Below are 13,457 nucleotides of genomic sequence, written 5' to 3' on the forward strand. Positions count from 1 at the left end.
AAGCAGTGCAGGAAGAACTGTTGAGAATGAACTAATGTTTTTCTTTTTAATGCAGAAGACTAGACATTTCTATTATTTAAGACATAATCCCTAGCAAAATCTCCATGTTGGTAAATAGCTACTGTAAATAGCTATCTGTACACATGACTGTGTTATACTGTATTCTCGACTATTCTTGATATGTAACCAGATACAGAACTGATTTACGTAACTACAGAAAGACAAACAAGTAATCTGGTCACATGTACTCTGTCGCTTTTAATTTGCAATTGGCTGAAATGTGTGTAATTAATTAAAAATATGTCCCTGCTGTATGAATAAAACTATAGTGTTCTATGAGCAGAGAGTACAGAGCAGATGACATGGTAATTCTGCCCTTTGACCTTGCATGATTAGTTTACATATGCAAAACTCCACTAAAATAACATATAAATCCAATATCATCACCCTTCCCTACATCCTCTGAAAATCTTGATCTTGTTACAACACCTAAATTTTATTATTTTGAGTATTTCACTTTAGTGTAGTTTAGCATTAATGGCATACTACAATTTACATGCTGTCTATACTGTGCATAGAGAAACTATAGTCGGCACTAAAACATTCTGCATGTCTGTGTGAGTTTTGTGTGTCCATGTGTGGTCAACTGCAGGAGTGGCCCGAGTGTGATTTAATAAGAAAACAGACAAATCTGTAAAGCCCGAAGCAAACATTGCACTGCGTGAGAGTCATACCGAGCGGTCTGCATTAAACGGTCACTGCAAAAACACTCACGCAATCACTCACTCACTCACTCACTCACTCACTCACTCTCTCTCTCTCTCTCTCTCTCTTTCTCTCTCTCTCTCTCCCTCCCTCTCTCTCTCTCCCTCCCTCTCTCTCTCTCTCTCTCTCTCTCTCTCTCTCTCTCTCTCTCACACACACACACACACACACACACACACACACACACACACACACACACACTCAAATGCACACACACCCAGACATCCCAAATGGGAGTATATAAACAATCTTACCTGTATTTCCCTATGTTTTCCTTTTACTCACTCCCTGTTCACTGGAGCTGAAAGAGACTGACGGCAGCATTTCATTTTCTCTGTGAAGTCTCTTCTCATGTCAGGAGAAAATTACAGCTTTCAAAAATCTTCCATCTTTCATGCATTAATATGACTGACATTAGAGTGACAGAAGAGAGAAATAAAACTGTGTTGCGCTTCAAAGGAAGTGAATCTCATTTCTATTTCCATATTTGATAAAGATAAAGGCTTCTGGGAATTCTTCTATTATATAGCTGTAAACATTAATGCCCTCTTCTACATGGGGTTCTCTATTGTCAGTAGTTACAGGAAGCACTCAAATATCCAGCATCATACAACAAATACAGTACAATACTCAAGAACAGAGCATTGAAATGTCTAGTACAGCTCTGTATCTGCTCACTCCAAGCTACAAGTACAGTGTATAGTGAAATCTGCAGAGAAATTCATTGCCTGTCAGCTACGACCACTCACAGAGCTCTATTCATTTAGTAAAAGGAAAAAAGTGGGGAGAATCAGAACACTCAAAGGGCTTTATCTCTTCCAGCAATTCCCCTCTTAGAGGAGACCATGTGTGAGAGCCTCAGACTAACCAACACCTATGTGACTAACTGACACTTACCCAGCTTCTTACTCCAAAATATAATCCTCTTGATCAAATACTCTTCCCACATCCCACTTCTGTAAACATCTGTAGATTTAATGTAGCAGAATTTTTGCTGATGTGACTGGTGACACGCTATAGCATACATCACAAATAGACACAAACATTAGCATAAAACTGTCACAAACGAACATACAAATGCAATACAATAAAATAACACTGAGGTACATATAATAGATTGAATTCAAATTTATTATCAATGCACATGGGTACAAAGCAGAATGCAGTAAAGAACCTTCTGTGTCTACTGTATATGGACTAAAACCTGTGTTTTTATGACACTGGAAAAGGGTTTCACTACTGTTCTAACCTTTTTGTGCATAAATGTAGAAACCAATGTCACTTTGTCCTGTAACCTAGTGCTTGGAGTCCTTGACTCTTGTCCTTTAAAGAGTCATCATTTTTGCATTTTTTTTTTCACTTTTCTTACACCCTCTGAAAAACTGGTTTCAGCTCTGTGTGCAATAAATTTTACGTTCATTTACAAGTTATTCCCTTGATCTTATGCAAGCTGCAGTAAGCTGTGAAAAGCAGCAAGGATAGCAACAATGTTTTGCCAAAAGTATATTTTATGACCTTAAAAGTCTTATTTTATTATGATAGAGAACATCTTGTTTACAAATAAAATTTTGATATAGTGAGCAATACTATTGTTTAATATTTTATCACTTTGTAATTAGTTTAGTAATATGCAAATAAAAACATTAAAACACAATTTGGCAGCTTACAAAAAGAGCGGAGGAGAAGGCTCATTCTACAGAAAGATTGCTGCTGCTTGCATCTTCCTGCTTTACATCCTCAGTCTCCTTTTTCTCTGAATGGAGCAGATGGATGTTGAGTCCCTTTGAAATACTGGGACAGATGTTACAGGCAGACAGACTTTCCATTCTGCACACATTTGCATTTATAAGCGCAGCAGCAAGGGAGATTAGTGAGACATGTTACGGGTGTGGGGTGGAACCCTTTCACTGAACAGGCACCGGGTTGACTCAGGCATTAAAGGTACAGAATATGTAGGCCTAGGTTCACGTAAGCCGAAAGTGTATTAAAAAGGTAAATATCACACAGAAAATATAAAAAGGCTAGTTTAAATGATTAAAAATATCTCTGCACAAATGTTCAAATGCATCAGTACCATGGACAGATCACAGGGCATGCTTCAAGCTTTAAGCCCTGATTTTCCTGCTGTAAACTTATCTGAAATCCGAAACAAAATCCCAGACCAGAGGCAAATCGGTCATCACTCCCTCCAGGGCTGCTTGTTAAGCATGAGGACTCTGTAGCAAACCAAATTCACAGCCCTGTTTTTCCCAGTGCCAAATGAGCCTACGTGCAGTTGAAGCAGTGACCTGCTCCTGTATGTCAGGGGGAAGGCTGCCAAAATTTAGTGACCAAAAGGCAGTCTTTTGTCCCTTGTTTACGGAAATGGAGTTCCCTGAAACAAGGCAAAGTCGTGGATTCCTTCATGTGATTTATCTAATTTGTACAAAGTTCCTAACTACAAGATAACAGATGACAATAGAATGGTATGTATTGTTTAGCAGTACATGGATTTTAATATTGAAAGTGTGCATTTAGCTGCACAGAAATTGAAGAACTTTATTTGTCCATCAAGAGGATATCTTTTGCAACTTTTAACATGCATATTTTACATTTCATGTAATATAAAGTACATAAGTGGACATTAATCACCTTTTAAAGCTTTGCTCATAAAGTAAATAAACTAAATGAAAAATTTAAATAAAAAAATGGATATAATTTAAAGCTATATCAAATGCACCTTCTTAAGTAAAGGTTACATGCTAAGGATACAAAAGATGTGTTTTTGTGTCATTCGCAATTACTGTATATTTTACCTTGAAACTTCTAAAATGTATATAATGTGAAATTTGACCTTTTAGATGAAGGTGCATTTGATAGAACCTTTATAGATGTCATTCACATAGGAAAGTGCATGATGTACCTTTAATTACCTTATAGAATAAAGGTCCAATTTCACATTATATACATTTTAGAAGTTTCAAGGTAAAATATACAGTAATTGCGAATGACACAAAAACACATCTTTTGTATCCTTAGCATGTAACCTTTACTTAAGAAGGTTACATAAAGATTACCAAAGGTGTTCCCATGATAGTATCACTTGGGTAACACGGCAAAGCAGAATTTGATACGTATATTTTTAAGTGTTCCATCAGCATATATTAGCAGCACATACACTCTGATCCTTAAGGGTCTTCCAGGGTTTAGGTCTTCCTAAAGATGATTTTCTTACGTCTCTCTCTGAAAAGAAGCATATTACAGAGGGATTCTGCCTAAAAAGGCTCCCTGGAGGAACAAACTGTTCTTTTCTACCATAGGACTTTCTCTATCTCTCTTTTCCTTGTCACATACAGTATGTAGTGCCATCAACAAAGATGTGCTTTTTATTGTACCATTCAAAATATTTTACCTGGAAACCTTTCAAAATTATGTTAATTTAAGGTACATCATGTGCATTCCAATGTAAAAGAAACATGTTAGTAACAAAATAAGATTTCTTGATGGTACCAGTTCAGCGACAATGGAAGGTAAAAAAATTCTTCTGAGAGTCTACGTCACGGTCATCAGTATAATTTTTCAGGAGATCATGACACATGCACTGGTGCACTGTGCTCATCGTATCAGACCATTTTAAATAGCCCTGCATCTACCCCCACAGTCTGTATGGCACAACGACATAAACCCAGGAGAGACAAAGAGAAAGGTCAGATTTAAAAACTGTCAGCAAAAAATACAGGCAACAATTGCTTTCTGTGTACATCTCACAGATGATAATGAGGCTCCTATTGTCAACTATTTTTCACTCTCTGGTAAAAAAGGCACTTTTCTTTGCTGCTCATTGCTACACTTTTAGTACCACTAGTACACACCTTACCCTAACAGTGTAGATGTAGTGCAAAAGACACACTCTTTTAAAAACTATTTATGCTTTAATTTACATACCTTAATTTACACATTTTATATAAACACTGTACCAATGTTAATAAGCATTCTGGTAAAGGGTGAATATTAAAGATACAAAAGATACTGTACCTCCAACCTAAGTGACAAGTACAATTCAGTAGGCTACTATATTTATCATAGAGTGTGTTCTGACGTCACTGTGTTCTAGGTGACGGAATACTGTACATGCACTTTTTAGTTTGACAATCTGATGTGTACTTAGATCTAGTTACATATTCGCTAGAGGTCAGTGCGTTTTAAGTATTACGATATAACTATGAGTTGATTACTAAGAGCAGGAATGAGGTATACAATATAAGGTATATATGCCTTCTAACAGCGGCCACGGTGCAGTGTTATGAGACACTACACTGACCCTCCTCTTCCTCTCGCCGTGCGTGTGTGTGTGTGTGTGTGTGTGTGTGTGTGTGTGTGTGTGTGTGTGTGTGTGTGTGTGTGTGTGTGTGTGTGTGTGTGTGCGTGCGCGCGCGCGCGCTCGCTCACGTGTGTGTGTAAAGGAGGAGATTGCACTGTGAAGCTGTTTCCTCCCTCATCTCATCCTCCTCAGTGTCGCGCGTTATTTCTGAAGCCTCTATAGAGGTACGGAAGCTTCACTCATGCGGTCGCTCTCAGCGCGGAGGGAAGGAGTCACCTGTACAAAGCGATGCTGCTCGAACGGGATCCAAGCCGAGCTTTCTTTGTATCCGCAAGAAGTTCAAGCCCAGGAAGCACTGCACAGCTCTCTACAATCGTGTTTAATGAAAGTGGAAGCGGAAGGCTAGCATGATATGTGTATCCAAATGAGCGCGATCTGACAACGGCTTTAACTTTTCATTTTTAGGACCAAACGCGCATTTGGACTTGTTTTTCTAATCATGCCTGTACGACGAGGTCATGTGGCACCGCAAAACACATTTCTGGGATTAATAATACGAAAATTCGAAGGACAAAGTGAGTATTAAATTGTTGAACAGAGTGTTCAGTGAAATTTCACAGGAACATCCCAACCTTCTGTCGGGAAAAGTGCATGAGTTGATTAAATATGATTGTAATTTGCCGTTTCTTTTTTGTTTGTTTTTGTTTTTTCAAGTATCCGGGTATAAGGTGTAAAAGGTGTGGTACTGTACTACAGCATGACATGTGCCACACTGCTTGCGCGCTTGTGCATTTCTAATAAATTTGTGTAGCTTGTGTTAAAGCAGGACACACATAACCCTTACACTGACACAGAACCAGTCGAAAACATGCTTTTTTTTAGTCCTTATCTATTATTTTTATTCTTTTCTATATTACCCAGTAAATAATGTAAGTAACTTTGGTGAAGATAGCTTGGGATGAGCGCTTCATGGTTTTGTGTGCTATTAATCAAAAGGATAAAGAATACACGTGCACATAAAAGATTTTTTTTGTGAATTTCACTGTACAAATATACTACACTACACTATACTATACTGTACAGTATAGTATAGTGTAGTGTAGTGTAGTATATTTGTATAGTGAATTTTCTGTCCTGTCTGTGTTTATGGTTGGCAAGGTCCTGGAACTGAAACGCAGACGTTGTACGGTTTGGAAAGGAGATGTCCAAAGCAAATAGGCTTAATTTTCGACAAACCTCAGTTGCTTAAACAAGTTTGTATGAATTTCATTGCAATATATCGGACATGTGTATTGCAAAATAAACGGTACAGGCTTTGAAAGCTGACTTCTGTTTGTCAATGAGTGACTGGAAACTCTAGGACTCTGAGACAATAAGAGAAGCATGATTGGTAATGTATCTGACCAAGGTCCTGAAATGTACTGAAATCCAGCAAACCCTCTTCTAGGCTTTATAAGCAGCAAAAGAAAGGAGGTGATAAAGGGAAACTGTGAGCTAAGCTGGCTTTAATATCTTGAAGAAAGTGACAGAAATGCCAGATCTCTTGTACTGTTGTAGAAATAAATCTGTATAAAGTGTTTCACCAATACAAATGATTATTGACACTAACTTTACTCCAAAAACCCATTTGTTTCCTCCCAGTGCACGGGATTTCCAAAAGGATTCCAAAAATACCATATACTGTATAATTCCCATCCCACCAGTTCATTGTACAAAGCTTTCCCATTCGTAGTAACCTTTAGGTGCTCTAACCAGCACATGCATATGTTTTTGGAGGTGTAGCTTTAGAGGCAGCACTGATGGGATGGGCTAAATTTGTTTGAATTTTGAGTTTCAAAGCAGCTCCGCCTAACTCAGCCAAAATGGCCGATTATAAACAAAATGCACTCTGGTATGCTAAGTTCTATATTCATTGACTAACTGCAAGGTTTTTACAATCTTAGCATAGTATCATGTGATTAGTGTTTTGTCATCCTTAACAGGTTTTCTGATTTTCTTAGAATACTTAATACTTAGAATACCCTAAAAGCAATTTAATATGCAATTTCTTTTTAAATAAAAAATAGAACAGGAGGAACATATTCCTTTTTAATTTTGTCAAAAGTAAAATAAAGCCCAATCTTGCTGATTGATATTAATGCAACAATTTCAATTCAATGAATTGAAATCATTATAAGCAAACATTAAATTTTAGATAACAAATTTCATGTGTAATCTAAAATTGTATGTTTGCTTATAATGATTTCAATTCATTGAGTTGAAATTGTTGAATTAAAAAATAATTGTTATTATTGTTATTAATTAACAATAAATTAAACAATAAAGAATGTCCATGGTTTAAAGTTTCGTTCATGGGAGACATGCAGAAACAGCTCTTCTGAGTCAGAATCATTGCTGGCGTTAAGAGGTAAATAAAATCTGAAAAGATTGATATAAGATGTCTTGTATTGATTATGGCCCAAACATTCATGACAGTAGACATGGTAATGGTTTTTAATAGAGAAAGCATTGATTCAGATGTGTCTTTCAGTTGCTTTTAGACACCTTAAAAGTGCACTTTACTCAGTGCATGCAATCTGGGGGTAAACATGGACAACCAATTGTACTTTTACTCCCACATTGCTAATCAGAAATGCGCATGTTGCTGTATCTTTTACAATATCAGTAAAGGATAGATTCATCCACTGTTTTATACACATTGGGTACTCAGGTGCTTGTTTAATCCCCTGTTTAATTTCAAGACGGACAACTGCAACTCATTGCTTCTTTATGACAAACATACAATGTTATGTGTAAACACATGCATACATACATACTGTACATATAAAGTATATATTCTCTGAAGTGTGTTACACATGGAAATGTCTTTTAAAACCATGTGACACAATTCAGAGAATATATACTGTACATTATATGAACAGTATGTATGTATGCATGTGTTTACACATAAAATTTGATGTTTGCTCATATGGATTTAAATTTATTGAATTGAAACTGTTAAATTTATTTGAAGCAAAGTGACCTTTGCTTTTTTGTCTTCTGCAGATAAGAATTTTATCATAGCAAATGCTCGTGTCCAGAACTGCGCCATCATCTACTGTAACGACGGCTTCTGTGAGATGACTGGTTTCTCCCGGCCAGATGTTATGCAGAAGCCCTGCATGTGTGATTTCCTGCATGGGGAGAGAACCAATCGGCACTCTATTGCCCAGGTGGGCCAGGCTCTGCTGGGCTCTGAAGAACGCAAGGTGGAGATCACTTACCACCGCAAAGATGGTGAGTCTCACCAATTGTATTTCATTCTGAGAATCTTCTCTTGCTCTTGCCTTGCATGGCATGGATGAATATGACTCGGTGCTATGGCTTCTGAAAGGAAGAGCAGATAAGAGAGAAAGGAATGTCTCACAACTAAGAGCTCTTTCAGTGGTAATGTGGTATCATTACCAAGCACTTTGCATGAAAAAGTGAGAGCCCAGGAGAGAGCCTAACCCTTTTTATATCATCTCTTCTTTCTCTCTCTCTCTCTCTCTCTCTCTCTCTCTCTCTCTCTCTCTCTCTCTCTCTCTCTCTCTCTCTCTCTCTCTCTCTCTCTCTCACTCACTCACTCACTCTCTTGCTCTCTCTCACTATCTGCTCCTCTGATTTCATCTCATAATGCCTCATTTTGTCAGGAGACTGTTTTCTTAATGATTTGTGCACTGAGGTGAGTATAACTCCAGCTCTAATGGAAACAGTGTCCGTTCTAATGCTACTCAGACAGTTTCATCCCCAGACTCATCTATCCTTCTGAACACATATATAACAAAACACACACTCGTATCAGTTTTCAGGGTTCTGTGATCAGCAAGCCTCCCCTTTGCACAATAGGTGTCTGTGGCATTAGCACACATGCAATACTATATTGCTCCTGTTAACAAAGTACTGAAATATTGATTAGACATCACGTATTGTATTTCAAGTGGTCTGTAGGGTCTTGGTGATGATCATAGTAGCACAGAGTGGCTGCTTATAATGTAAGCTTGTTCGAACTGAATCAGATTTGTATCAGTCTCACAAGCTTTCCTTACGAAATATGGCTCATTTTATAGAAGACTCATTTTGATTGATGACCAGTTACAGAATATCTTCCTTTTCCTACAATGAGCCAGTAAAGACATCAGATTTTTTTAGTGTTCTTGCCACTATATCAAACTTTGGCATAACAATCTAGTAAGCTAAACAGAAAATAAGCTAAAGCTCATTTTGTCATTTTTGTTCAATAGTTTGTTTCCCCAGTTGGAAAAAGGTACCTGAATTTGTATATAGAATTATGAAGAGCCAGCCATCAAGATACTGTACTAGAACTTCTTGTCAGAAAAGTGTACAAATTGTGTCAGATGATTTGTGTTTGAGGCTGAGAAAAAAATAGTTTTTCAAAGTTTTATTGGATAATTATGACACTAAGGATTTTAATCTAAGGATTCTAAGGTTGCACTTTGACTTTTTCCCATAAGTAAATATTTTTAAATCTATATAGGGTACAAAAAACCCTTTAGTGGTCTCAATGTTCTAATAGCATGGGCTTGAGGACATTGAAAACATACACTCTTGAGATATAGCTAGTGTCTTTAATAGTTCTTTAATCAGATTCTTGGGAAGGTTACTCTGAGGCTCGGAGCTGAGGAAACATTTTATTGAAATGGTGAGAAAGAGAACACTTAACAATAATATATGGCTGAGGAATAAAACAGACATTGTACAATAGTGGAGGTATAATCACTGGCTATGGCAGGTGGAGCAGCTCTCAGTTGAACACTGTAATTTAACAGCACCTAGTGTACAGGGACGTAAGTGCAAAGAAAGCTGATTGTGCTTTGTTATAGCATTATTACTGCTATTATAAAATCTTTCTAAGCCATGACTGCAACTGAGAGTTACATTTGGCTAACAAGGCATCAACAACTTGACTGTATTTGAGTAATGGAGATCAATTGGCAGTGCATTACTGCTGGATAGCTTGTACTGCCTATTCATAAAGATGTGAATTATGAATAAGGTGGTTCAGTAATCTAATTTTGAACTTGACACAGCACAATGAAGACAGACATTCCTGAGTATATCTTGTATTATATTTTTGGCAATGATGCTACAGCTAGAATGATTAAACCATTAGTTATTGTGCTTTTGTTGTATTTCATGCTTCAGGCTTGGGAACTCAGTTTTTGTATCCTAACAACAGTCAATAAACTGCTAGTACATTCTCTTGTGTTAGGAACAGTATCTTTGCTGACTCATAGCTACAGGGTCTCTGGTCCAATCCTGAGCTTGGGTTTCTGTCTGTGTTTCTCCTTTTGTCTATTTTCTCTAGGTTCTTTGGTTTCCACACAAACATACCAGGAGTGTCTTTAGATTGCACATGAGTCTGTGAACATGTGTGTGTGTGTGTGTGTGTGTGTGTTTGTGTGTGTGTGTGTGTGTATAATACCTCATGATGGTGTAATCTCGCATCATTGTCAGTGTTCAAAACCCACCATGACTAATGGTTAGGCAAAGGAATTTAGTTTTTAGCAACACATGCAGAGAATCTTTTAGTAGGAGGGTATATAAAAACCTTTATATAAATCTCTACGGTTTCTCTTTTTGTGAGCTGGAAATCACCCAGGGTCTCAGAACACTATTTTAATGAGGATACAAATAGCCTACTGCAAATCGATTTTGTAATTCCTTCATCACTGAGACTAAATCAATAGGTCACTGCAGGCTCCTTGTCTCTTACTATAAAGCCCTTGCACACTCGCACGATAAGGCAGGCTTGTGAAACACTCCCATTCTTCCTGAGTCTCTCCTGGTGTGCTGTTCATGCCAGCAAGCTGTCACGACCCTGCGATGAGAGATAGAAGCAGCATTTGTTTAGCTGTCCCAGGGCATGGGTTGGGGGAAGGAAGATGTTTGTGTGTAATTGGCTCCAGTGACAACTCAGCGCTGTAGAGCATATGGAGATGTCAGCTCCTCAGCTGCCTTAATTGACTCGTTACACCTGCAGGCCTTGACACAGCTTCTCATGAGCCTGAGAAAAATCTTAGCACTTGTGCAAAAATAATGATTCTTTTCTTTAAATAGAATGTTTCCTTCATTACCGAGCTTTGCTGCTGTTCAGTTTTTCCTTACTGCACAAATTAGTGTTGTACAAATGTTTTTCATAGAAAATTTGACTTTTTCCTCAGAATTTTCTTGCTTGCTGGATGTCTTTCTGTGTGCTCTCCTGCCTATCCTGTGTGTGATGAGAGAGCGAAAGACAGATGCTGTTGCAATTCTTGCTGCAGTCACACTGAATCAACTCAGTCCTACAAACCTACATGCAGATGTGACACGCTGTCATTCATAAGACATTCCCACTGCCAACACTGCATTGCTGTTCTCTCATGCTTAGGCTTCAGTACATGACTGTGAACAACCAGGGTCACTGTCAATCATCTGCCACCATAAATGAAATGTGGGCTGTTGTAATGTCAAACAAATAGTCACTTAAGAAGAATAGGTCTTTCATCTCAGTAGCTACTTGTACAGACTGGGAGATTCACCAGCCATTTTTTTAGAGAGGAGTCTCTAGAAATGTTTTTGAATTAAGGGTTCTTTAATCAAAAACACTGCCAGAGGGTGCAATATGTTACAATTGTCACTGATAAATTACAGCTTCAGAAAGACCAGATAGATGTGGGTGGGAGACAGTTAGGCAGAAAGTATGACTGAATGTGTAAAGGAGATGGAAAGACAAGGAAAGAGTACGAGATCAAGTAGTATGCAGACCCAAAATTGGACAGACAGTGAGAGAAAGGGATATTGATGATTGTCTTGGGTATAATAGCCTCATTGATCTTGTATGGTACACCAATTTCTTTGACAGTGAGAGAACTGAGAAGGACCTACAGTACAGCATGCATGCTATGGGGGAGAGTAAATAAATCTCTTTCATTCTGCTACTACTGTAGATCCACCGAAAACACTGGAAGTTGTGCAACATACACATGAAGCAGTTGAGATCTTTGATGAAGTCACCTCAAGCATCTGTCACACAGCTGTTAGTGATCATTTTGACATCAATGGTGTTCATTACTAATTCATGCATTTTATTACCGTGGCTCTTAGTTGATGAGCTGCATAGCTCTTTGGCATTTGTAAAGCGAGCTGTATTACAGGTAGTATAATAATACATAATGCCTTCTACAAGTGGAAGACAACACCAGTGGTGTGTGTCTGTGTGTGTGTGTGTTTGTGTGTGTGTGTTTATGTGGGAACTAAAAGGATAATGGGCTGGTAACCTGTGCTCTTGCTGGAAACTGATGATGGACAAATGATATGTAGTGAGCAAAGGTGCAGGGTTTTATTAGCCCTTATCTCTGGAGCTCCAGACCCACCATACCAGTCTCAATTCTCCATCACATGTTAATAGTTCTGAGGCAGTTATGGGGGAATAAAGATCTGGGGCTTCAGTACAGTAGGTGTGTTTTCTGAGAACTGGATGGTTGCATCTGAAAGGACAAGAATTAATTATTTATGTAGTAATGCTTCTTTGGTTACTTTTGCTGCTATTGTAAAACAATGGTGTATTTGGTTTGGCCAGTGGGTAAGCATGTTTAGGACTGAAGTCAGACTGGCAGAGGAGTAAATACACTGTAGGATTTAAAATCATTAATATCACCTTGAAGATACAAAAGAAGAGGTCTTCATTATTGCCAAATATCACAGAACAATGGAATTATTTTTTTTAATATCCCAGGTCATCCATGTTTCAGCACCCCTGGAGCAGATAGGGTTAAGGGGCTTAAATAAGTTGGTCTGAAGATTGCAGGTGGTCGGTTTGTAGCCCATTGATCAATAATAGTTGGTTAGTACTGTAGTTTTATGGTGGACTTGCATCCCAACCAGGGTGTATTTTCCAACATATTTCCAGGGTTCCCAGGATAGGCTTTAAATTTATTGCAGACCTTGTTGGGAAAAATCAGCTACTGAAGGTGAATAAATACAGTACATGATGATAAGTAATCTGAGTGAATAGTAGTGTGTATACTGACATTTTCTATATGGATCATGGTTGGTTTGCCCTAGGTGTGTTGGTTATTTTGTAGACATATTATGGTTGGTTAGTATTTGATAAATTTGATAAATTTGATATGGTTGTTGGTAGTCTGTATATTTTAAAGATTTATAGTCATCAGTTGGATGGAGTGTTGCAGCAGTTGCTCCAAATTTAGATGAACAGATGCTGTCTCACACACTGGTAGAGCGGCTGGTGATGCGTGAAGGTGTTTTGTCTGATTTTTATTTTATCTTATTGATGCCTGACAAGCAGTTGCTACAAATAGTCTACAGTTAATCTGGGGTCAGCAATGTTGAAGTCAGCACATATTTGAGT

At 38.0% G+C, this 13,457-nt stretch overlaps 1 protein-coding gene across 2 annotated transcripts in view; it reads left to right on the forward strand.

Annotated features, from left to right (window-relative positions):
* Positions 1-5,194: 5,194 nt before the first annotated feature.
* LOC113654133 (potassium voltage-gated channel subfamily H member 7) overlaps positions 5,195-13,457 on the forward strand; it is a 64,155-nt gene continuing 55,892 nt past the window's right edge. For both annotated transcript variants that reach the window (XM_027164086.2, XM_027164087.2), the window contains exons 1-2: positions 5,195-5,640; positions 8,111-8,341. In XM_027164086.2, coding sequence (XP_027019887.1) covers positions 5,565-5,640; positions 8,111-8,341 — 307 coding nt within the window. In that variant the 5' untranslated portion in view covers positions 5,195-5,564. The remainder of the gene's footprint in view (positions 5,641-8,110; positions 8,342-13,457) is intronic.

Source organism: Tachysurus fulvidraco, chromosome 6 (genome assembly GCF_022655615.1).
Source record: "Tachysurus fulvidraco isolate hzauxx_2018 chromosome 6, HZAU_PFXX_2.0, whole genome shotgun sequence".
NCBI classification, from domain to species: Eukaryota; Metazoa; Chordata; class Actinopteri; order Siluriformes; family Bagridae; genus Tachysurus; species Tachysurus fulvidraco.